A 26534-nucleotide genomic window follows, 5' to 3' on the forward strand; every position below is an offset into this window, starting at 1 on the left:
CACCTCATCGCAGGGCCAACACAGATAGACAGACAACATTCACACTCACATTCACACACTAGGGCCAATTTAGTGTTGCCAATCAACCTATCCCCAGGTGCATGTCTTTGGAGGTGGGAGGAAGCCGGAGTACCCGGAGGGAACCCACGCAGTCAAGGGGAGAACATGCAAACTCCACACAGAGATCCCGAGGCCGGGATTGATCTCACAACTACTCAGGACCTTCGTATTGTGAGGCAGACGCACTAACCCCTCTTCCACCGTGCTGCCACAGTATGATTTAGTTCCTACAAGGTACTACTTTTGGGGAACATTATCACCAGACCTATGTAAGCGTCAATATATACCTTGATGTTGCAGAAAAAAGACCATATATTTTTTTAACCGATTTCCGAACTCTAAATGGGTGAATTTTGGCGAATTAAACGCCTTTCTAATATTCGCTCCCTCGGAGCGATGACGTCACGTTGTGACGTCACATCGGGAAGCAATCCGCCATTTTCTCAAACACCGAGTCAAATCAGCTCTGTTATTTTCGTTTTTTTCGACTGTTTTCCGTACCTTGGAGACATCATGCCTCGTCGGTGTGTTGTCGGAGGATGTAACAACACGAACAGGGACGGATTCAAGTTGCACCAGTGGCCCAAAGATGCGAAAGTGGCAAGAAATTGGACGACACTCAAAGCAGATGCATTTCCAACGATAAAGTCAAAGAAATCTGCCGCCAGACCCCCATTGAATCTGCCGGAGTGTGTGAGCAATTCAGGGACAAAGGACCTCGGTAGCACGGCAAGCAATGGCAGCAGTTTGTTCCCGCAGACGAGCGAGCTAAACCCCCTGGATGTCTTGGCTCACATCAACCCTAGATTCCCTGGACTGCTGATATCAACTCCAAAACTGGACAGATCAGCTTTCAGGAAAAGAGCGCGGATGAGGGTATGTCTACAGAATATATTAATTGATGAAAATTGGGCTGTCTGCACTCTCAAAGTGCATGTTGTTGCCAAATGTATTTCATATGCTGTAAACCTAGTTCATAGTTGTTAGTTTCCTTTAATGCCAAACAAATACATACCAATCGTTGGTTAGAAGGCGATCGCCGAATTCGTCCTCGCTTTCTCCCGTGTCGCTGGCTGTCATGTCGTTTTCGTCGGTTTCGCTTGCATACGGTTCAAACCGATATGGCTCAATAGCTTCAGTTTCTTCTTCAATTTCGTTTTCGCTACCCGCCTCCACACTACAACCATCCGTTTCAATACATTCTTAATCTGTTGAATCGCTTAAGCCGCTGAAATCCGAGTTTGAATCCGAGCTGATGTCGCTATAGCTTGCTGTTCTTTCCGCCATGTTTGTTTGTGTTGGCTTCACTATGTGACGTCACAGGAAAATGGACGGGTGGTTAAAATCAGGCACTTTGAAGCTTTTTTTAGGGATATTGCGTGATGGGTAAAATTTTGAAAAAAACTTCAAAAAATATATATAATTAATGGTTTTAACCATTCTGAAATTGTGATAATGTTCCCCTTTAACTGCAAAGGCATGGTTCCATGTGAGTACCACTTTTGGGAACTTATATGCCAGGACACCAACTGCAGCACCACTTTTTGACAGCCTCAGGCTAAGGGTACAAACTAGGGTATCAGCAGTGGTTTGGTTCTTTCAAAAAACACTTTTTGGCACCCTTATACTTGCAGTGAGGTGGCGACTTGTCCAGGGATTACCCTGTCTTCCACCCAAGTGCAGCTGGCACCAGCCACCCGCCACCCCGAGAGGTACAATCGATAGAGAATGGATGGATGGCATTTTATGCTTTGGTACAATTTTAGTACCTTTTTTAAAAGTACCACCTTTTGGCACTAGGGTATTCACTTCAGCGATATAGTAACTAAAACTTAACCTGGGTTCGATCAAACCCTAGGGGTTCGGTGAGTCGGCTTCAGGGGTTCGGCGGAACTTCCGCCGCGGAGGTCAAGACACACCTGACTCATTGTGTAAATAAAAACTTCTCCCTATCGGCGTATTATGGATACCCTCAAACAATGTTCCCTCTAATTTCCATATGTGTGAGCAAACGCAAAAACTCCTTGAGCGTTCAGTGGAGCACAAGTGAGTACACCTGTCCCAAACCTGACTAAATAACAAATTAAATGTTTTATTATTATAATCAAATGACAGCTGTCATTTCCATTGGATTATGTTATAATATAAGTGTTTTGGCCCACTTACAATGACAATAACATGTTTTTCATGAGCTGTGTACTAGTATTGTATGTCTGGGTGGAAAACGAAGAAAAGGAACAGACTTTGCTGTGAAAATATATCAATTATTTTATTTTATCATTTATAATTTAAAATGACATGAGAGTGGCACTTGCCAAGGTGAAGCCACACATATCTGAACTGGTCTCTCAAAGGCAACAGCAGAAGTCAGACTGATTTGCAGGTGTGTAATTTGTTGTGAGTTCATGCACTGTGTTGGTTTTGTTCTTTGAACAAGGTGATGTTCATGCACGGTTCATTTTGTGCACCAGTAAAAAAACATAACTTTGCCTTGAATTTGAAAAAAAATATTATTTTTTTCACTGAAGAAGGGTTCGGTGAATGCGCATATGAAACTGGTGGTGTTCGGTACCTCCAACAAGGTTAAGAACCACTGAACTAAAACCAATTTTGACACCCTTAAGCTTGAGTACTAATTGACCAACCAGGTTTGGTTCGTACAAAATACCACTTTTGGCACTTTGGTAATTTAAAAAAGGTACCAAACCACTGTAATTGGAACCTTTTTAAAAATGACCGCCTTGTGAGATTCTTACCCTAAGGTACCAGCTTCACTAGAATGATACCTATAAACGTGGGTACTAATTGAAGTTGTATTGCACCTGGAAAACTTGCACACTTCTACTCATGTATCAATTGCAGTGATTGAGTACCGAAAAGGTACCACAACTTGCACCCTCATGCTAGAGATACCAATTAGGGTACCAACTCTTGTGGTCTGATTCCATCAACTAGCACGTTTTGCCCCCCTTATGCTTAAGTACTAAATCTGTGGTTTGGTACCTTTTTAAAACTACCACCTTTTGGCACTCTAATGCTAGGGTGCCAGCTTCAGTGGTATCATACCTAAAAACATTTTGGCAGTCAGAAAAGTAGGTACTAATTAAAGTGGTATTGCACCTAAAAAAAACTTGCACCCTATGCTCGTATACCAAATGCAGTGATTTGGTGGCTGAAAGGTACCCCTTTTGGAACCCCTATGCCGGACTACCATCAACAGTGGTACGATACCTAAAATGTAACTTTTTTTGGCACATACATACATTTGCAGTGGTACCTAAAAAAATACCACTTTTTGGCAACTATTTGCCTTACATTGGATAAAGACTCATCAACAAACAACTCATCACCCAAAGCATCCTATCAGAGTGTGCATGAATCATGACCTTGTATGAGGACATTTGTGTATGACAAACTGCATTACCTCCTAATTTATCACAGGTGCGTCGTTGGCGGAGACATGTTTATGTAGCTCGTGGTCAGATCAGATTAGCCATGACTGTAAATCCTGCCTTATGCTCTGCAGTCACATTGGCTTGTGGCTTGTACGGTAGATGAAAACATCACCATCAAATCGAATGTGATTTTGAGGATGTGATTCCATGCATTCCTTATGCATGCCATACACTGCCATGGTGCATTGTGGGTCACTTAAACATTGCTAATGTCCAGTAAATGCAGACACGATTATTGGTCAATTTGCTTCTTTATGTACACACTGTACATTTTTCTTCTTGCAGTGCAATGACGATGTTTGCACACGGTGAGGACGTCGCCTGTCAAGCTGGGTTGTAACGTACACAAATGATTCTAATATTTCCTTGATCACGATGTGTATGTGGATCGTTTTAAATGAACATTCCGTTGTCTTTTCCACTATTGTGTATTGAGAGTGACTCAGATTGTATGGAATTACTTATATAAAAATCCTTTAAATCAAAGCCTTATGGTGTTTGTTCATTCCTCTGCCATGAAGGTATGGACTTGTTGAAGTATTGTTAGTTAGTAACAATACTCAAGAAGTTATAGGCAGATTTTAATGAAACTTTCAGGAAATGTCAAATGGTATAAGGAATATTTGATTAGATTTCAGGGCTGATCGATCCAGATCATTTTTACCACATTACCTTACGTTTACATTATGAGGCTGAACTTCTCTCTATGTATATGCTAGAGTCCCCGCCTCCACACACAGAGACAAAGAGAGTAGAAGACTGACAAAGGGGTTCAGGGATTTTACTTTTGGGGGTTAGAGCCTGACGATGTTTGTGCTTTTATTTTGGTAAAATAATAGTAAATGTTAAAAAAAGAAAGGAAAATAATCTTAGTCAGCCCTTAAAACTGCAATACCTTGTAAACAAATCAGTGCCATTTTTTGTTGTTGTAACTTTCATTGAACTTACCGTATTTTTCGGACTATAAGTCGCCGTTTCTTTCATAGTTTGGCCGGGGGTGCGATTTATACTCAGGAGCGACTTATGTGTGACATTATTAACACATTACCGTAAAATATCAAATAATATTATTTAGCTCATTCACGTAAGAGACTAGAGACGTATAAGATTTCATGGGATTTAGCGATTAGGAGTGACAGATTGTTTGGTAAACGTATAGCATGTTCTATATGTTATAGTTATTTGAATGACTCTTACCATAATATATTACGTTAACATACCAGGCACGTTCTAAGTTGGTTATTTATGCGTCAAATAACGTACACTTATTCAGCCTGTTGTTCACTATTCTTTATTTATTTTAAATTGCCTTTCAAATGTCTATTCTTGGTGTTGGGTTTTATCAAATAAATTTCCCCAAAAAATGCAACTTATACTCCAGTGCGACTTATATATGTTTTTTTCCTTCTTTATTATGCATTTTCGGCAGGTGCGCCTTATACTCCGGTGCGACTTATACTCCGAACAATACGGTACTTTCTGTCTTTTTTTCTCAAATCCAAGTCTAATAATCCACTTTTTTGAATACCGTAGTTTAATGTTCAATGGTCAATATCAAGCCATGTCCGGCAACTTAACTAGAGTGAGTTAAGCATAGAATTATACTGTACTGAAGTATGTCTACATGGCTTTCATTTTATAAATTAAATCACTTCAACAATACAATTGTATTTTAAAAGTAAGGACTAATTTATGTGATGGACTGTGCTAAAATTTTGGATGTATGGAATGGCCCATGTTCCATTAAAAAGCAAAAGCATGCTGTATAACATGATGTCACTTCCATTACATTGAACAATAATGACTAACTAATAAAACAAATAGAAATGCTGAGGAGAATCCAAATGTCAGTTTTATTTGTTTCCCAAGTAATTCTAAATACAAACAGATAAATTGCGCATTAATCAAATGAAAACATTTTGATGAGACAAACCTTTTTTTGTTTTTAGCACATTGACTTTAATGGCAATAATTACAGTTCAGCATCACAAAAATAGGTATATAAATTTACATTCCTGCAGGAACATTCCATAAAACATACTGTGTATGTACCTTTTTTACTATACATCTTTAGATCCTGAAAAGCAACAATGCAATATCATAAATAGATAAATAAATTCATTTCACATATGTTTGATATATTTATATGTTTATAGCAACAACAAAAAAGTACTCGGCTGGTAATAACAACAACAACAAGACCGTTTCACCATGAGGATGTGACCTGATGTATCTATAAGTCAATACTGCTGTATAGAACATCAAGCACAGATAACACATTGGGTTCTAAAGTATGCAATAACACATTCAGTTCTGCTCGCAACACATCCTGAATGTGTTTTTTTAAAGCTCTCTGCAGCACAGAAGCAGCATTAATTCCCCACCCCACCCACCGTCCCCCCCTGCTTTGATTCTCCACTGCCATTACGTTGTAATAAAGGTAGAAAATAACAGTCCGAGCCCCATTCTCGCTTGCGCTCTCGCCGTCTTGTACTTGACGGTCACATGGCCTCAGCGTCCTTTCATCTCCATTAGTAATCATCAATGTGAACTTCATCTGCCTTCGCTGCCTGTTTCGTTCGAACGTTACCGTGTAATTTGCTTGTGCCCTAGAGGCATCAAGTCCAGCATTAACTGTGTTTTTTTGGGGCCTCGGCTTGTTTGATTAAGAAAAAGTTTTTGCTCTGGTTCAGGAAAAAAACTAAAGAAACTTTGTGTTATTATTACAATTGATTTGTTTACCAATATTTACCAAAACGCCCGATATACCTCTCGTACACCCTCAAAATTAACATCGTAAACATCCTATCCCGAATCCTGAAAAAAAACAATGTTGCGCAGGTCATACTTTTTTTTCCCTTATGTTTTATTTGACTTTATTGACAGGAAATAGTGAAATAAGCCAAAGAGAAACATGGCAAGTTTTGTACAATTTGTAAAATTGTGAGACTTCAACCAAAAGGTTCCATGAATGATATTTCTCTGTTCTGTCCCCATTACCTGCCTGTAAGGGTGAGTACTTTTGATTTTATTTTTGTTGTATCATACATTGATGATTATATATTGGTTAAGTAAAAAAAAGGTTTAAAAAATGTGTTTAGTTAGTAAAGGTTTTATGATGGTAACAAGATGACTCTGGAAAAAACGAATTCTCTTTGTTTTGTTTTTAGAACAATTTCAAGGACCAGAATGGAGCTTCACTGTATTACCAACATTGCAAAAGGTATACGTATTTTTGCACATACATGACAATTATAATTGAAATATTACCTTGGTTTTCATAATCAAAATCGTAACAATCTGCAAGTCAGAAAGCTTTTCTTAAGTTATGTTACGCATTTTACTCCAAGTTAGCATACTTGTGCTGTAAATATATGTGAGTACTTGCAAAAGCCAAACTTTACATACGGTATTTGCTGAGTCTTTGTTAAAAACTGCAGCTCGCTCTAAATGTTAATTTTAAAAATTGAACAGTCTTAAGGCTCGCAGGTAATTTGCTGCACGTAACAGTCAATGGACAAAGTCACAGAGCGGAACTAATTCTCCCATTGCCAACCACGTTTTCATTAGTCCTACAAGCGCTGGCCGTGGTTCATTCCGCGCAGTGCCGAATGAAAACATTCACACGAAAATCACAAAGATCTGCACTAGACATTTGTAAGGAACATTCCTGAAGCAAACAGTTCATGAGCCAACTCGTAATATGCCAGAGTTTCTTTCAAAGTCCTGAAAGGAATCCAGGATATCACCTGTTGCTAAATACAACAGCCAGTCGCTGTCACTCCAAATAAACAAGTCCCAGGCAGGGGCCGTCTTCCTACCGAGCGTCCTTTCAGCGTGCCGTCACAGGAAATACGACAAAAGAAAGCGTCAAATGTTCTACCAGACACGGCACTTCTGCTCAGGGTTCATAGGACTGCCTTTTTTGCACTGGAAGGCTTCGGAGAAAGCCTCAAAATTTTGAAGCGAACCGAGAACCCTATAGACAAAAGAACAGAGTGTTAAGAAGGGAGGGTTGTTCTTTGAATATTTGTGAACCAATGGACTAAACCTTGATCAACTAAAGACAAAAGAACAGAATGTTAAGAAGTGAGGGTTGTTCTTTGAATATTTGTGTACCAACGGACTAAACCTTGAGCAACTAGATGAGTCAACCTGGTAGTGTGAGTGCCTCTTACCTGTATTCTAAAGGGCTGTGGGAGTCAGTCTTAATGGATTGGCTGGCGTATTCGGGTCGATAAGCACCACACCAGACCTAAAGAAGACGGAAAGTCATCCTTTGAGGCAGGCGTTTGTCTGAAATACACTAGAAGCAGCACTCTGTATGATGCAGAGCAGTTGTTCAACCACGGTAACAAGGGGTGTTACCATGTTTTCCTTGCTTACTTGCGCAAAGTTAAGAAAGAAAATCTGTTTGTGGTCCATGTCCAGACCGGGCAGGCGAGGCTCCTCCCCCTCTTTCTCCACCCACTTAAGATAAGCCTGTAGAACACATGCGAACACATTTTTCAAAGACATATCTGTGTAGCTTTGGTGTTGTAACAACTTAGAAGCCCACCTTAAAGGCTTGACGAACCCCTCCGTTGTCAGCAATGTTCTCGCCTAAAGTGCTGATTCCACTCACCTGCAATCATAAAAGTACATAAATGCACACAAACTTGACTTATCTACATTGTATTAAATGCTAAAATGTGGGGTTTCTTACATTTTGCCCACCCGCTAGCTTCCAGTTGAATTTTCCGTACTGTTGCACCATGCACTGTGACTGCTCCTTAAAGTGCTCTGCAGAGTAATTGCTCCACCAGTTCAGCATGTTCCCGTCCTTGTCGAAATTGCGCCCTTCAAGGAAACATATTTACCATAACTTAGTATGTGGACTGGGGCTGTCATCGACAAAGGGTCGAATCTGATTCGATGCATGCTGCTGATAGTCGCAAAACTGTTTCTGTTGTATGCCAGCATGTTTCCTCGCAAGAGCACAGCTAATGGGAATCCTCACAAAAACACAAATCTAATTTCCGACTTTTCCACCTAAAAAAGACTAACGGCCTGATTTACTAAAGGTTAACAAGTACTAAAACACGTGCAAACCTAAGGGTTAATTTTTCCCTTTGAAGAACCCCCCCAGCCCCAGACTCCAACCATTGACGTCTATCTTGAGCCAGTCTCAATGATGTGTTGTGTAAGGTCAACTCTCCGTAGCGTTTTTGGTCACCTTCTTGGTCTTCTCTGTTCACAAAGAGTCCATTCAGTCGTTCTAAATGTCCACCAATTATCTTGTTGTCGGGCCACATGTCCTGCCCATCTGTGTTTGGATGTAACCTGATACCACACGCAAAACTGATGACTAAACAAGAGCAAAGTGGATTGCGTCTGTTAAAGGGGAACTGCATTTTTGGGGGGGAATTTACCTATCTTTTACAATCATTAAGAAAGACATGATAGATGTTCTAAATATTAAATAAAACAATCAAACGTTTGTTTACAATGGAGCCTATGGGAGCTGTGCAATTTCTCCTTAAAAAACATCCAAACACCTTCATTGAGGTTTTATATACATGATGTAAGTATATATGTTATGGAGTAACGGGCACATTTATAATATATGATATTTACATACTTTCCTCATTTTAAGCATATGCTGCGCATTAATTTAAAAAACTCATCATGTTTGCTTTTTTTTTTCTTCACTGATTATTACTCACTGCAGACTTCATGAGAGCCAACGAACATAATAAAACATAATTTACTGTACAATGTATGCTGTCATTAGGATGTCAACTGCGAAGACGTTCATGTAATCCCATTTAGGGGAAGAATCTCTCATAATCCTCACGAAGAAAGGGGTTCGGGGGACCGAGCGTCTTTTTGTGTCGTCCTGACCATTTTCGGGTCCTAAATGGCTGTCAAAAGTGTACCAACTTGTCCGATTACCTACTCAGACTTCTTCTGTTCAGGTGAGATGCATTATTTATGATCTAGAATAATCTTACAGGGAGCAAGGAAGCGAGAAAGCAGCAGACCACTCGATGATGTAAACATAGGAAAACACTGAAGTGATCACGGCACCGCTATAAATAGTTTGTCTGCGTTAGCGCTTATATAAAACAATATCACTAATACTCACAAAATGTAAATGGAGTATTGTTGCCGCTTTTTTAAGTGGTTATTTGTTGATTTTATGGGCGAAATAGTGGACCAGCTTCCATTGGCTCCACTGTAAGCGAGCTTTTATTTATCTTTATTTATTTAATATTTTGAATCCGTTAAAAATAATAATCCATCCGTCGTCATGTCTTTCATAGTGATTGTGAACGATAGGAAAAATTCCCCAAACAAGTGCAGTTCTTTAAGTGAGCAAAATAAGGCGTGCCATCCATTTTGCGTGTCTGTCTTCATCCATCCATCTATCCATCCATCTTCTTCCGCTTATCCGAGGTCAGGTCGCGGGGGCAGCAGCCTAAGCAGGGAAGCCCAGACTTCCCTCTCCTCAGCCACTTCGTCCAGCTCCTTCCGGGGGATCCCGAGGCGTTCCCAGGCCAGCCGGGAGACATAGTCTTCCCAACGTGTCCTGGGTCTTCCCCGTGGCCTCCTACCGGTCGGACGTCCCCGAAACACCTCCCGAGGGAGGCGTTCGGGTGGCATCCTGACCAGATGCCCGAACCACTTCATCTGGCTCCTCTCGATGTGGAGGAGCAGCGGCTTTACTTTGAGCTCCCCCCGGATGACAGAGCTTCTCACCCTATCTCTAAGGGAGAGCCCCGCCACCCGGCGGAGGAAACTCATTTCAGCCGCTTGTACCCGTGATCTTGTCCTTTCGGTCATGACCCAAAGCTCATGACCATAGGTGAGGATGGGAACGTAGATCGACCGGTAAATCGAGAGCTTTGCCTTCTGGCTCAGCTCCTTCTTCACCACAACGGATCGATACAGCGTCCGCATTACTGAAGACGCCGCACCGATCCGCCTGTCGATCTCACGATCCACTCTTCCCTCACTCGTGAACAAGACTCCGAGGTATTTGAACTCCTCCACTTGGGGCAAGATCTCTTCCCCAACCCGGAGATGGCACTCCACCCTTTTCCGGGCGAGAACCATGGACTCGGATTTGGAGGTGCTGATTCCCATCCCAGTCGCTTCACACTCGGCTGCGAACCGATCCAGTGAGAGCTGAAGATCTTGGCCAGATGAAGCCATCAGGACCACATAATCTGCAAAAAGCAGAGACCTAATCCTGCAGCCACCAAACCAGATACCCTCAACGCCCTGACTGCGCCTAGAAATTCTGTCCATAAAGGTTATGAACAGAATCGGTGACAAAGGGCAGCCTTGGCGGAGTCCAACCCTCACTGGAAACGTGTCCGACTTACTGCCGGCAATGCGGACCAAGCTCTGACACTGATTATACAGGGAGCGAACTGCCACAATAAGACAGTCCGTTACCCCATACTCTCTGAGCACTCCCCACAGGACTTCCCGTGGTACACGGTCGAATGCCTTCTCCAAGTCCACAAAGCACATGTAAACTGGTTGAGCAAACTCCCATGCACCCTCAAGGACCCTGCCGAGAGTATAGAGCTGGTCCACAGTTCCACGACCAGGACGAAAACCACACTGTTCCTCCTGAATCCGAGGTTCGACTATCCGGCGTAGCCTCCTCTCCAGTACACCTGAATAGACCTTACCGGGAAGGCTGAGGAGTGTGATCCCACGATAGTTGGAACACACCCTCCGGTTCCCCTTCTTAAAGAGAGGAACCACCACCCCGGTCTGTCCTGTGTCTGTCTTCAATAATATGCAAATGTAACAAGTAGGTTTCTATTTCATCCTACCACCGGTTTGTTATTCCTAGCAAGGAAGAATACCAGGCTTCGTTTGATTGAATTACGAACATAATTATTCTTTAATTAATGTAATTAATTAGTAGGGAAGGTAATTAATAAGGCAGCACGGTGGTAGAGGGGTTAGTGCATCTGCCTCACAATACGAAGGTCCTGGGTTCAATCCTGGGCTCGGGATATTTCTGTGTGGAGTTTGCATGTTATCCCCGTGACTGCGTGGGTTCCCTCCGGGTACTCCGGCTTCCTCCCACCTTCAAAGACATGCACCTGGGGATAAGTTGATTGGCAACACTAAATTGGCCCTAGTGTGTGAATGTGAGTGTGAATGTTGTCTGTCTATCTGTGTTGGCCCTGCGATGAGGTGGCGACTTGTCCAGAGTGTACCCCGCCTTACGTCCGATTGTAGCTGAGATAGGCTCCAGCGCCCCCCGCGACCCCAAAGGGAATAAGCACTAGAAAATGGATGAATGGATGGATGCTGATCATTAAAACACCCACAAGACAGAGAGGAGAAAATGCATATGTAATTATACAGCACGCGCAATGTAATTTATCAACACTCATCATTGTTTTGCAAGCAGTATTTGGCGTTTTATTTAGCACGTGTCAGAAGGACGTGCAAACTGACAGTTCCACACACAGCTGCAGGATCAGTTCTCGCGCTGCACAGACAAACGATAGGCAGACGAGAACCCTCTGTCCTACGTGGGTGTGTGTCAACATTTTGGTAGACTGTCAGAAATAAAAAAAATATTAGACATCTCGTCTATTCAACAATTTCATTTTATAATTGCTGGATAACTGTCGTCCGATTTTTTTTTTAGTAAATATGTTACTATAATATACCTCCTACAAGAAAATATGTCTAATTATGCATTTTCGTGCATTTTGGTCATTCCAGACAGTGTACATATTTTTCTGTTGCCTAGATTGGGAATCATAAAACGTTGTTACAGATTATAGATGTGTGAAAGTACCCAGAAAATAATACCAGCAGAAAGCCGCAGTACACTTCGAAGATTGAAGTACCTTGAGTAAACTGATCTACCCACAGAAAAACTGGAGTACCTGCAGAAAACCCATGCAAGAATTTCAGAAAGATAGGCGTCAAAGTTGGGTTTTCAGTTCAGAGCTGTCCTCGACAGACTCTAACTCGACAACTTCTTATGAGGCAGCAGTTCTTACCGCTCTCTCGATGCCGCCTCGGGGCTACCTTTAATGTCAAGTTCAGTCCTTCATTTAAAAAAAGTAGCCACAATGGACCGTCCCAGGTCTTACCATTGTCATCAAATCCATGTGTGATCTCGTGGCCGATTACCATTCCGATTCCACCAAAATTCAGAGCCTGCTGCTGATGTTTACTGAAGAAAGGTGGCTGCAGAATACCTGCTGGAAACACTGCACACACAACAAACATGCTTATGAATTGCTCAAATACTGAAAGTATTTCAGAGCTCTTACCAATCTGGTTTCTATTGGGAGAGTAAAAAGCATTCACCATAGCAGCACCGATGATCCACCTGGAATGTTAACCATGAATCAAGCGTTTCACAGCACAAATACTTCATCCTTAGTCAGGCGAATGTAAAAGTGTCAACTAACAAGTTGGGATCCACTGGCTCTCTCAGCTTCTTCAGACTCTTGTGGGCTTCGGACTTAAGGTTCTCTAGGACATTCTCAAAGTAGTGTTCCTCGCTGAAATTTAACTGAAAATGAAATTAAGTGAATAAGGAATCTAAGGACATATTTTTCTCAAACTCAAATCGTAATCCTTACATGAGCATACTCTTGGTCCAGCTTGTGGTTACTCTTTTGTAGAATGTGATCTGGATAGCCAATATGCTCCTTGATGGACATGGCCTGCAGATAGATGAACCATGCATGACCCACAGTCCATTCATGATGACTTGTAATAAGTACTCTTACCTTTTCTCTCGCTTTCTCCTTGGAGGGCACGTCCATCCAGTTTAGCTCCTCCAGGGTTTCTACATATGCTGTCTGGATCTTCCTGATAAGGTCACTGACCTGAGAACAAATAGAAGAGGGATAACTGAAAATGAATTATATGAATAGGGTCTCAATGGCGGACCCTCAAGAGAATAACAAAGATGTTAACACAGCAGCAGTTTTATCAGAGCTAGATAACATGTCTCCATTCTGAACTGATAGAAGATCCTGCTATCCGTCGTCAAGGCCAAACTACTACTTGACACTAACCATTCGTTTGCTTTCTCCGGCAAAGGTCTCCCGCACATAAAGAGCTCCAACTGCATTCTCCATGCTGCTCTGGACGTAACGGACACATTCCCGCCACCCAGCGTCCTCCACTGTGGTCCCGTACAGGGTCTGAAGACACACAGTCACTAGAACATGGATTTTGGAGTCCCGCCATGGTAACGATAGAGCCTACCTTTCTGTAACGAGCCCTTGCATCTTTGAAGCGGCGACTCAAGCTGTTCACTCTGTCAATGACGAGCTGCCAGGTGAGGTAGTTCTGCATAGTTCTGTTCAAGCCATCAATCGTTCACATTATTAAGTTTGTAGTCTACCGTTTATGTTTTTGCATGAAGGCCTGGCGCGGACCTGACACTGTGTCTGGAGAGGACTTCATTCATCTTGTCAAGGTAGGGCGAGCCGGACACCACTACTTCCTCTTCCAGCTCCACATTAAGGGATACGCTGGATAGAACCCCGTGAACAAACCGGGTCCAATTAAAACCCTGGAAAACAAAACAAAGCAATGTAGCTGAATACAGTTTTGCTAAACATTCATGCTGATTACTTTGTTTTGTTTAGTCGCTTCTTGCCGTATTTTTTCTTATCACTGGAGCCAGAACTTACGTTGAAGCTGAATGTGGCATGCAGCTCATTAAGCGTCATTTTGTTGTAAAGAACCGTGACGTCCTGTCTCTCCTCAGCCGGTGATGTGGCCTGAAAGGAAGACAAGGGTTCCCAATCATGCATGCTTTTTGACAGTAGACATATACTGCCAAAGGGATCCAATGTGTCCCCATGGTGGCTTAGTTTGCAGTTCTACTCAATAAAATAATGTACTGTACAGAAACTTGTGTTGTAACTTAGTTAGCAAAGGACTACAAAGGCAGGCTTATGTAACCTGCCTGGTTCAGACCTTGCTTTTTCTGTTCCTGGTTTTTTACCTGGGTCGCCCACATAGTGTACGTTGGGTTCCATGCAAAGCATCTCGTAATTGCCATGATAAACTCTGTATGCATTAACCAAGTATATTGTCACTCTTCTGTCCCGGTAAAAGCTTGATGTTAGACAAACAGTGTTTTATAACACTGTTTATAGCATGTACTGTATCTCCATAGTGTCTGGGTGGTAGGAGTTTGTCCACTTAAAGGGGATCTGCACTTTTTTCGGAATTTTGCCTATCATTCACAGTCCCTATGTAAGACAAGCACTCATATATTTTTATTTTATTTTCTGCAGTCTAACTCATAAATCAGCGTTGGCAGAAGTCCACTAACATTGGAGTCAATGAGAGTCGCCCTATTCCGCCTATAAAGCACTCTTAAAAAACATCTAAAACACCACCATGAACTTGTTATGTATAAGTGCTAAACAACAAATACAAACATAATAAAACAATCACTTACTGTACAATGACTGCTCTCACTTGGATGCGGACTGATGGGATGTTCATATCTTCCCGTTTAGATGAAGAATTATTCATAAGCCACACGAAGGGATAAAAAAAAGTTGCCGCAGACGAGCGTCTTTTCGTGTCTTTCTCTGCATCTCTGGGTCTAAGTTGAATGTCACAGATGAACAACTTCTCGGTTTATGCCTACAAACGTCTATTCTCCAGGTGAGAGGCATGATCTATAATCTCGAATTAACTTTACCAAGTCAGAGGAGGGGCAGCACGGTGACACAGTGGTTAGTGCTCGTGCCTCACAATAAGAAGGTCCTGGGTTTGATTACCGGGCTCGGAGTCTTCCTGTGTAGGCATCCTCCCACCTCCAAAGACATGCACCTGAGGATAGGCTAGTTGGCAACACTAAATTGGCTCTAGTGTGTGAATGTGAGTGAATGGTTGTCTTGTCTGTTTTGGCCCTGTGATGAGGTGGGTACAGAGTGTACCCTGCTTTCTTCCCGAGTGCAGTTGGGATAGCCCCCTTGCGACAAGTGGTAGATAATGGATGGATGGAAGCGACGTCTCTGTGATAACGATGCGGCTGAAAGTAGTTGTCCTGCTTCAGCGCTTAAAATAACAATATTGCTAATACTTGGTAAATATTTAGTTCACAAGATGTGAATAGAGTAATGTTGGTGGTTTTTTGATGCATTTTTAGAGTGATATGGAGACATAATGGATTACTCCCATTACCTGCATTGCGAGCCACCTAGAACAAGATAATTATTATAAATTACAATGCAAAAATAAAAAAATACATGTGTTCTTGTCTCTCACAAGGATTGTGAATCATAGGCAGAATTCCGAAAAAGTGCAGTTCCACTTTAAGTAAATTAAATTTGGAAATGTACACATAACACAGTTCCTGGTCTGGAAAAATGTAGTAATGATCGTTTGTGTTGTGTTGTTAGGAGATGCTGCTCCTGAAAAAAAACAATTAGTGTATATGACAAAAATTATTTCTGCTATGCCACAGTTTCTCTTTAGAAGGGGTGAAAAAAAAAAAGTTTCGTATGAATTGCGATTTTTATTTGGAACGATTCTTAATCGATTAAAAAAATAAAGTCGATTTAAAAAAAATAATATATATATATATTTTTTTTCTTTTAAATCTGCCTCTTTTTGAAATGTTTGGGTATAATTTTATTAAACAAAACCATTTTCAGTAATATAGAAAATTATCAGAGCTGTTTGTCTATTTTATGGAGGAATTTAGTTAATCATAGAACTGGCACCCAATGTTATTAAAAAAAATACAGATTTTGAATCGAGTATTTTGAATTGAGTATCGATTCTGAATCGAATCGTTACGCCCAAGAATCGAATTGTGTGGTGCCCAAAGATTCCCTGCCCTACTCTTTAGTATTCACATGACACAATTGCAATATCTCGTTTTTGCTTTTTGTACTCACGTTGGCGATGTCTGTCTCCAGGTCCAACACATGCATCATTTCCTCCCACACACGGTCGTCCTCCTGCGTCAAGTTTCTGTCCTCACGGGTTATTTTGGCGAAAGAGACCATGAAGTTCAGGTAGGCTTCTCGAACCTATAGCGCAAAGTTTTGGGTCATTATTTGTTGGAAGATCTTACGATCAAATGTAGTTAATTGTAGTGATTCTAAAAATGACTGAACTCATGATTGTAATATAAAGAGTTGTGTGGCGCAGTACAGTGTCAGCAGTAACAGTTACATTACATAATTATGGACACTAGTGTTAAAATTTGAACTCGTCTATGAATGACTCACCTTTTTGTAGTTCCCATCGTTAAAGTAATAATCTCTCGATGGCATCCCAAGTCCTGGTTGATCAATCTTGACAAAATATAACATGAATAAAATGTTAATTTACTTTTAAAAGCATGAATCTATTTTTTAAATAATGAAACAAAAGCAAAAATATATTTACTTTGTGTCCCTGACCGAAAAAATTGGAGTTGTGTGTTTTTTTGCTGGATAGTGACAATATAATGCTTTTTAAACTTTACAGGGAACACTACATTATAAATAATCACTTCTATGCCCAGCCAAAATATTATTTATAAAAGCAAAACATGACAAACAATTTTTTGTTTATAAAATTGTTATACATTTCAGTTTATTTTTTTATTTTATTTTATTTATAGGGCTGTCAAAAATTAGTTACGTCATGTGAATAATCTAAAAAAAATTATGGCATTAATCTTAAACACACCTGGATTAATCATGCAATTTATTTTGATCGTACAAGCTCTTTTACCTTCACCGCAAAATGGTTAGTGATAAGATCAATGCATAAGTCAGTACAAAAATGACTGAGGAGACTCCGACTGATGTGCTCGCCGGCAAATTTCAGTTAAAAATACCGCCTGAAAGAACTTAAATCAGTGGTTCTCAAACTTTTTTCACCAAGTACCACCATAATGACCGACATAAAATACAGTAGCGTAGTAGACCTAAGTATTCACTAAAAAACAAGCCAGAGGTTTTTTTTAACAAGTATATTTAATATTTTTGACAACTATAGCACTAAGTCAGTTTGAGAATCACTGACTTAGATAAAACCTTTGCCAAGTTTTGTGCAAATAAATTATATGCATTCACGTAAAACGTTTGAAAACGTTCCTGGATGACATTCTGACTATAAAGTTGCATTTGTGTACAAATATTGTGGTCTTTTTTTCACCAAGTTTTACTTATGCAAGCAAATAATCACTTGTGAATAATCATGAACGATTGATCTAAATCAGGAGTGCCCATTACGTCGATCGCCAGCTACCGGTCGATCGCGGAGGGTGTGTCAGTCGATCGCCAGCCAGGCATTAAAAAAATAGACCTAAAAATTAGCGATTAATTATCAATCTTCACTAAGACATCGCTTTCGTCATTTGATTGACATTCGCGGCACCCGAGGGTCTTGTGAGATGACGCTTGCTGCTGCGAGATCAATATTAAGAAAAAATGACCGACAGGAAGGCGAGAAACACTTTTTATTTCAATAGACTCTCGCGCCGTACCTGCCGTCAAAACTCTAAAGACCGACTGCACAGTTCCTACCTTCACAATAAAAGCGCTGCTTCATCTGGCCTGCGCTAACAAAATAAGAGTTTGAGAAAGCTAGCGTGCACAAGCTAGCAAGCTACGGAGTTTGCTGCCAATGTATTTCTTGTAAAGTGTATAAAAAGGAGTATGGAAGCTGGACAAATAAGATGCCAAAAACCAACCACTTTCATGTGGTATTGGACAGAAAGGAAGAACTTTTTTTCTCCTCCATTTGAAAACGTGGACGTTGTCAGCACTACTGTCTGATTACAATCAATGCAAGTCATCAGAATCAGGTAATACACCAACTTATATTCTTGTCTTCATGAAAGAAAGGAATCTATATGTGTTAAAACATGCTTGTATTACAAACCCCGTTTCCATATGAGTTGGGAAATTGTGTTAGATGTACTGTAAATATAAACGGAATACAATGATTTGCAAATCCTTTTCAACCCATATTCAATTGAATGCACTACTAAGACAAGATATTTGATGTTCAAACTCATAAACTTTTTTTTTTTTTTTTCAAATAATAATTAACTTAGAATTTCATGGCTGCAACACGTGCCAAAGTAGTTGGGAAAGGGCATGTTCACCACTGTGTTACATGGCCTTTCCTTTTAACAACAGTCAATAAATGTTTGGGAACTGAGGAGACACATTTTTTAAGCTTCTCAGGTGGAATTCTTTCCCATTCTTGCTTGATGTACAGCTTAAGTTGTTCAACAGTCCGGGGGTCTCCGTTGTGGTATTTTAGGCTTCATAATGCGCCACACATTTTCAATGGGAGACAGGTCTGGACTACAGGCAGGCCAGTCTAGTACCCGCACTCTTTTACTATGAAGCCACGTTGATGTAACACGTGGCTTGGCATTGTCTTGCTGAAATAAGCAGGGGCGTCCATGGTAACGTTGCTTGGATGGCAACATATGTTGCTCCAAAACCTGTATATACCTTTCAGCATTAATGGCGCCTTCACAGATGTGTAAGTTACCCATGTCTTGGGCACTAATACACCTCCATACCATCACAGATGCTGGCTTTTCAACTTTGCGCCTATAACAATCCGGATGGTTCTTTTCCTCTTTGGTCCGGAGGACACGACGTCCACAGTTTCCAAAAACAATTTGAAATGTGGACTCGTCAGACCACAGAACACTTTTCCACTTTGTATCAGTCCATCTTAGATGAGCTCAGGCCCAGCGAAGCCGATGGCGTTTCTGGGTGTTGTTGATAAACGGTTTTCGCCTTGCATAGGAGAGTTTTAACTTGCACTTACAGATGTAGAGACCAACTGTAGTTACTGACAGTGGGTTTCTGAAGTGTTCCTGAGCCCATGTGGTGATATCCTTTAGACACTGATGTCGCTTGTTGATGCAGTACAGCCTGAGGGATCGAAGGTCACGGGCTTAGCTGCTTACGTGCAGTGATTTCTCCAGATTCTCTGAACCCTTTGATGATATTACGAACCGTAGATGGTGAAATCCCTAAATTCCTTGCAATAGCTGGTTGAGAAAGGTTTTTCTTAAACTGTTCAACAATTTGCTCACGCATTTGTTGACAAAGTGGTGACCCTCGCCCCATCCTTGTTTGTGAATGACTGAGCATTTCATGGAATCTACTTTTATACCCAATCATGGCACCCACCTGTTCCCAATTTGCCTGTTCACCTGTGGGATGTTCCAAATAACGGCGTGGCGCAGTGGAAGAATGGCCGTGCACGACCCGAGGGTCCCTGGTTCAATCCCCACCTAGTACCAACCTCGTCATGTCCGTTGTGTCCTGAGCAAGACACTTCACCCTTGCTCCTGATGGGTGCTGGTTAGCGCCTTGCATGGCAGCTCCCTCCATCAGTGTGTGACTGTGTGTGTGAATGGGTAAATGTGGAAGTAGTGTCAAAGCGCTTTGAGTACCTTGAAGGTAGAAAAGCGCTATACAAGTACAAGTACAACCCATAAGTGTTTGATGAGCATTCCTCAACTTTATCAGTATTTATTGCCACCGTTCCCAACTTCTTTGTCACGTGTTGCTGGCATCAAATTCTAAAGTTAATGATTATTTGCAAAATTTTTATCAGTTTGAACATCAAATATGTTGTCTTTGTAGCATATTCAACTGAATACGGGTTGAAAATGATTTGCAAATCATTGTATTCCGTTTATATTTACATCTAACACAATTTCCCAACTCATATGGAAACGGGGTTTGTATCATTAAACACCTTTTAACTTGTTAACAAAAATGTCTCTTTCATAAATGAATCAGGATACATTTTATATATGAATGAGTAAGATTCCCTCCACTTTGTCAATTGAAAAGTAGCTCGCCTGCGGAAAAAGTGTGGATTTAAAAAGTGAATCATTGGACTGCCCTAATGTTAGTAATGATGCATCAGTATGTATACCTTTCTTTCGTGATATTTAACTACAGCTTTTCATGATAGTTCTGCTACACTTTGGTAATGCATTAGGCATGTACAATTTAGTAAATATTGGTTCCTTGCATTACTTTTAACTGTGCCGTGGCAGTAATGATTACACAACGGCTCCAAACATAACAGACAGTGACGGTCTTACGTAAACAATATGGCGCCGAGAGTCCCGGTCGTCGGTCCCCACGTACATGTCCAGCAGGACCTTCTTGTGATAATGAGCTGTCAGTGTAGCCAGAGTGTCCTCAAGGCTCCATGCTTCTTCTGCAACACAATGATGTTCAAGTCATGGCAAGTCTGTGGGACAACTTTATTTGTTAATGTTTTCTCTACCAGTGGTGGCGTTCCAGTCATCAGATGCCACTGGCCAGTTTCCAATACCGTCTATGAGCTTCAGGAGGGGCTGGGAGTCTCGCTGCTCTATGAGGCCTGCAAGGAAGCACAAAACCTCAACACTAGGTACACCTGCCTGCACATCTAAATTAGATCACATTCAAGAGCTGTAGCCAAAATGTTATTTATGCATCCATGTCCTAAAGTTGATCTTATTCAGGTGCCAATCTTACTCTCGTTCATGCAGGAGCTGTAGAGAATTTTGGCCTTCTTGATGGCATCTCTGTCTTCTTCATTCTCAGTCTCGAGAACACCTGGAAGCAGCAAACACCCGCTTTGCATTTGAAGTAAGCAAATGAGTCCATTTTATTCATAAATCAAATCAAGCGATATTTCAAAAGTACTTTTCATACAAAGGCAAGTGGTAATGCGAAAGTGCTTTACAGAAAGAAAATAAAGAGGAAAAAAACGCACACACAGCACTATTAACAATAACAAAACGTGGCATGGCACTGAGGATTGAGGAAAAACGCCGCCTTTGAGGCATCCACACTGGAGAATAACTAAAATGATCCATCTAATAAATAGTATAAAACAGGGGTCCCCAAACTATGGCCGGATCCGGCCCGCCAGCGTCCAAAATGGCCCGCAGAAAGTCCCAAGTAAAAAAAAATCTATATATATTTTAATTTTTTTTAATTATTATTTTTAAAAATCTGTTCTTTCTAATCCATTTTCTACCGCTTGTCACTCTCTGTGTCTCCGAGCCACCCAGGCAAATCAAATAAACTTAGAAAAACATAACATTGAGAGAATAAATGTAGTACATAAAATAGAAAAATTAAAAAAAAAATTTTTTAAAAGAGGACTCAGCATGATCAGTAAAAAGCCTAATTAAAAAGGTGTCTTGCACCTCTTATTTTATTAGGTTTTGTTTTAAATATCAATGGTCTCTGCTGTCCTGAGGCTCTCCGGCAGGCTGTTCCACAGGTGGGGGCCACAGTGGCTAAATTCTTCCTCACCGTGAGTGTTTCTTCTCGTATTGGTAAAGATAAAAGTTTTGTGCCAGAGGACCTCAGGATCCACGAGGGTTGATACGGTAAAAGCAGGTCAGATAGATAAGAAGGCGCAGGGCCATTCAGACATAACTAAATGTAAAGATCATTTAAAGGATGGTTGTTAAAATTAAAATAAAAACTGCTGCCCGAAAGGGACAAGCGGTAGAAAATGGATGGATGGATGAATGTCAAAATTAACACTGTTGTTAACATTAATATACTGTATTACCTCTTCAGAAATTATTTGTACATATGTATTGATTCAATATTTAGATTTGATTATTTGATTGAATTGCACCCCCGCGACACCAAGAGGTACAAGCGGTAGAAAATGGATGGCTGGATGAATTGCATTACCCGCCCAAATAAATATTTTTGATTATTTTCTTTTTTTACATAGTACAGTAAATACACTTCATACAATTGGTTAAAAAATATTTTAAATGTTTTTGTTTTTACTACTAAAAATATATATTCTGTCCTGTCCCTAAAAATATATATCCTATGAGAATATAGGCCTTTTCACCAATTCAATGTAATTTGCTTGTTGTACTGTAACTTAATTTGAAATTAACTTTAAGTAATTCATTAATTCAATTTAACTAATGTTATAAATTTACCCAAAGAGCTTTGCGCGGGTCTGCCAATGTTGTGTGACGCTGTAGTCAATAAGCTCCTTCTTTTTCGCTATTCTCTTATTGTGGGGCAGACTGGCTCGTACATGCACATTTTCGGCTGTGGTCATTTCTAATACAAAGTAGCATATAGTTTGAACTTATATCTGTCAGTAAATTCGCTATGGAAGCGCTAAAAGCTACAACGAAAATGGCGTGGAGAAGACGCTGTCGAAGTGGAGGCACGTGAATAAGACCGCCCACAAAATGGCGCATTTTAAAGTGATGGTCACAAAGTGGTCTGTAAAGTATATGCAAAATTTTGACTAAAGAACCACCGTTACATTTTATATAAACCACAAGGAAGTTTTTTAAATGTAGAAAAAAATAATGATATGACCCCTTTAAGTCAGTTAAGTTATTTTTCGTAATGTGTTTTTTGTAACTAGGGTGTTGCTGTAGCTTGTTTACTTTAGTTGTAGTCAGTAGTCATTTGTTCAACGTCTTCAGTTATACTAGTGGTGTTCCTCAAGGTTCCATTTTAGGTCCTCTCTTTTTCATTATTTGGGATATTCAACTGTTGGCCCGTGAGTTCAGTTAAAAAAAAAAAAAAAAACTTGTGAAAGACTCCCATTTTTGCAGCAGATTCTTAAAAACTCAAGAGTGCTGTCACAGAGATGATTTTTGACTACCGTATTTTCCGGACCATAGGGCGCAACGGATTATAAGGCGCACTGCCGATGAATGGTCTATTTTTGATCTTTTTTCATATATAAGGTGCACCGGATTATCGGTCGCAATAAAGGAGTCATATTATTATAATTTTTTTCTAAATGTAAAACACTTCCTTGTGGTCTACATAACATGTAATGGTGGTTGTTTGGTCAAAAATGTTGCATAGATTATGTTTTACAGATCATCTTCGAGCCGCTTTCTGACAGTCGCTTCCGGATGCGCCGTTTTGTGAGCGGTCTTATTTACGTGGCTCACCTTCGGCAGTGTCTTCTCCCCGTCATCTTTGTTGTAGCGGTGTAGCGTGCAAAGATGGGAGTGGAAGAAGTGTCAAAAGATGGAGCTAACTGTTTTAATGACATTAAGACTTTACTTCAATCAATATCGGAGCAGCATCTCCTCATCCGGAAACAACCACACTGGAAATGTGTCCCGTGAAAAACAGTCCAACCGGAACTCTAATAACTAAAGTTCTTTGGGTGAATAATGTAAACTCACTATACCGGTATGTTTTAGCGCTTTCATGGCGAGTTTACTGACATATATAAGTAAGAACTTTACACTACTTTATATTAGAAATGGCAACAGCAGAGGATGAATGTCCCATAACAAGAAGATAGAGAAAAAGAAGTTGCTTATCGACTACGGCGTCGACTACAAAGGCGAACTTGTGCAAATTTTCAGGACTTATGCAGATCCCAAATACAGATCAGCAGGTACTAGAAGGTAGGAGAAGTTGCTTTTGCATAATATTGCGAAACAAAACGCCGGATAATGTCTTACCTTATACACACACCATAATAATACGTACGCTGAAGCACATCAAACGGTGCAGCCTACACTTATCTCTAATGTTTGACTGCCATTTACTGTTCACACTTATCATTTCACCATGTACCAAATAAAATAGCTTTGAGGTCGGTAAACTCAACCAAACCTATTCCTTACATTAGGCGCACCGGGTTATAAGGCGTACTGTCGAGTTTTGAGGGAAAAAAGGATTTTAAGTGCATCTTATAGTCCGTAAAATACGGTAGATTAAAAACAGCAGGTTGTTCATGTAACTCTGGCAAAATAAATAGACCAACATCAAATGTCCCCTGTAGAGGATGTTGGTTCTCCAGAGATTACAAAATAAGACTAATACTGAAGGGAGAAGCCCAGACTCCCCGCCCCCGCCCCCCATTATGATATGTATTCATATATTTCAAACCGCCAGGGCTATTGATCAGTTGGTGCTCACATTTTTGCAGCCATCCATCCACCCAACAATGACAAACACTTTTGACGTGACCCCAATGGACCCGCCTCCCTGACCTTTGAGCACAATCTCCAGCTTGTCCCTCAGAATGTCAAAGACGCTGTGGCGCGAGCTGGTCTCCGGGATGACGTGGCGCTCCAGCCAGCCCCCACAGGCGTACTGGTAGAAGTTATCACAAGGCTTCACGGATGGATCCATGTTCTGCAGGAGGCGGGACGCTTCAGCAGGAGAGGGGACGTCAAAAATGTAAGCATGAGAGCGGATTTCTTATTTGGCAGGGTCTTTTGAGCCTCACCTGCTGTAACACAGTCTGCAGTCGTGCACACATTGTCCAGATTGGAGCGAAACAGCTGATCTGGAGTACAAAATCACGGTCAACAAGACTTATTAAAAAAAAAAAAAAAAATCAGGCTTTATTGACCCATGACATCACAGCTAAGATGAAGCTGCTATAAAGCGTTTCACATCGACAACGCCACGCTGAAAAGATGTGCTCTGCTGATGAGGCAGGGAAGAGTGTATGACACCACTTATCCCCCAGTGTGTTCACTCCGGGGCGGAACACACAGACACTCACCTCCGACGCCTGTCGAGCTCCGCGTCAGGCTCGACCTGTGAGATTGTTCTGGAAGAGAGAGAGATTCCCAGAAGCGCTCGTTATAATCTTTGCTCTTGTGACAACGAGAGGATGCAACATTCTGCTCTGCGACACATTACTAGCAACATAAGCCCAAGCCCTACGTATCACATTTTAAAGTCATAAATACCCTCAAATTCTGTACATTTTGTGTATTGCTCTGTTGTCTTATTGTTTTATATATTTTTGATCTCATGAATTTAATATTCAAAGCAGATCAGTGTTTACGTCAAAATCATCAATCAGATTATTAGAAGATGTTATTCCTGCAAGAAAATTACTGCTCTGTATTATATGGGACGGCGTGGCGCAGTGGAAGAATGGCCGTGCGGGACCCGAGGGTCCCTGGTTCAATCCCCACCTAGTACCAACCTCGTCATGTCCGTTGTGTCCTGAGCAAGACACTTCACCCTTGCTCCTGATGGGTATTGGTTAGCGCCTTGCGTGGCAGCTCAATCCATCAGTGTGTGAATGTGTGTGTGAATGGGTAAATGTGGAAGTAGTGTCAAAGCGCTTTGAGTACCTTGAAGGTAGAAAAGCGCTATACAAGTACAACCCATTTATCATTATCATTTATCATTTATATACCTTCTTTGAAATATTACAAATAAAGTGTATTGATTGTTAAATGTATTCTATTTATATATGAATCATAGGTGTTACAGTATTTATTATAATACAAATATATTTAATGTATATTGTTGCATGAGAAATATGTTATTATACCGTATTTTTCGGAGTATAAGTCACATCGGCCGAAAATGCATAATAAAGAAGGAAAAAAACAGATATAAGTTGCACTGGAGTATAAGTCGCATTTTTTGGGGAAATTTATTTGATAAAACCCAACACCAGAAATAGACATTTGAAAGGCAATTTAAAATAAATAAAGAATAGTGAACAACAGGCTGAATAAGTGTACGTTATATGAGGCATAAATAACCAACTGAGAACGTGCCTGGTATGTTAACGTAACATATTATGGTAAGAGTCATTCAAATAACTATAACATATAGAACATGCTATACGTTTACCAAACAATCTGTCACTCCTAATCGCTAAATCCCATGAAATCTTATACGTCTAGTCTCTTACGTGAATGAGCTAAATAGTATTATTTGATATTTTACGGTAATGTGTTAATTTCACACACAAGTCGCTCCTGAGTATAAGTCGCACCCCCGGCCAAACTATGAAAAATACGGTACATATATAGAATATAAAAATGTTTTAAATATTTGAATATTCTCAAAATATATCTCATGTTTAGAACTGAGGACTTATTCAGTATAGATGAACAAATACATAGAAAAAAAAATGCTTTTTAGTTTCTAATAAAAATACATTTATATTATAAACATATATAGTTTGAAATAAATAAATAATTGTTTTAATAAAATAGGGTGTAACATAAAAGAAACAACAATC

The 26534-nt window shown here is 40.5% G+C and overlaps 2 protein-coding genes across 2 annotated transcripts in view; one reads left to right on the top strand and one right to left on the bottom strand.

Moving 5' to 3' along the window:
- prxl2b (peroxiredoxin like 2B) overlaps positions 1-4001 on the top strand; it is a 16425-nt gene extending 12424 nt beyond the window's left edge. The window contains exon 7 of the mRNA XM_061929418.2: positions 3801-4001. Within this exon, the coding sequence (XP_061785402.1) occupies positions 3801-3827 (27 nt within the window). The 3' untranslated portion in view covers positions 3828-4001. The remainder of the gene's footprint in view (positions 1-3800) is intronic.
- Positions 4002-5396: 1395 nt separating this feature from the next.
- The window catches only part of mmel1 (membrane metallo-endopeptidase-like 1), a 36085-nt gene continuing 14947 nt past the window's right edge, over positions 5397-26534 (bottom strand). Inside the window, exons 3-24 of the mRNA XM_061938989.2 lie at positions 25047-25094; positions 24765-24824; positions 24526-24687; positions 21038-21118; positions 20805-20900; positions 20617-20735; positions 16766-16831; positions 16430-16564; positions 14198-14287; positions 13940-14076; positions 13767-13860; positions 13574-13702; positions 13283-13381; positions 13133-13216; positions 12959-13062; positions 12818-12876; positions 12635-12754; positions 8221-8354; positions 8074-8139; positions 7902-7997; positions 7694-7770; positions 5397-7494 (exon numbers count right to left, since the gene is read on the bottom strand). Of these exons, the coding sequence (XP_061794973.2) occupies positions 7395-7494; positions 7694-7770; positions 7902-7997; positions 8074-8139; positions 8221-8354; positions 12635-12754; positions 12818-12876; positions 12959-13062; positions 13133-13216; positions 13283-13381; positions 13574-13702; positions 13767-13860; positions 13940-14076; positions 14198-14287; positions 16430-16564; positions 16766-16831; positions 20617-20735; positions 20805-20900; positions 21038-21118; positions 24526-24687; positions 24765-24824; positions 25047-25094 (2156 nt within the window). The 3' untranslated portion in view covers positions 5397-7394. The remainder of the gene's footprint in view (positions 7495-7693; positions 7771-7901; positions 7998-8073; positions 8140-8220; positions 8355-12634; positions 12755-12817; positions 12877-12958; positions 13063-13132; positions 13217-13282; positions 13382-13573; positions 13703-13766; positions 13861-13939; positions 14077-14197; positions 14288-16429; positions 16565-16765; positions 16832-20616; positions 20736-20804; positions 20901-21037; positions 21119-24525; positions 24688-24764; positions 24825-25046; positions 25095-26534) is intronic.

Source organism: Nerophis lumbriciformis, linkage group LG03 (genome assembly GCF_033978685.3).
Source record: "Nerophis lumbriciformis linkage group LG03, RoL_Nlum_v2.1, whole genome shotgun sequence".
Lineage (NCBI taxonomy): Eukaryota > Metazoa > Chordata > Actinopteri > Syngnathiformes > Syngnathidae > Nerophis > Nerophis lumbriciformis.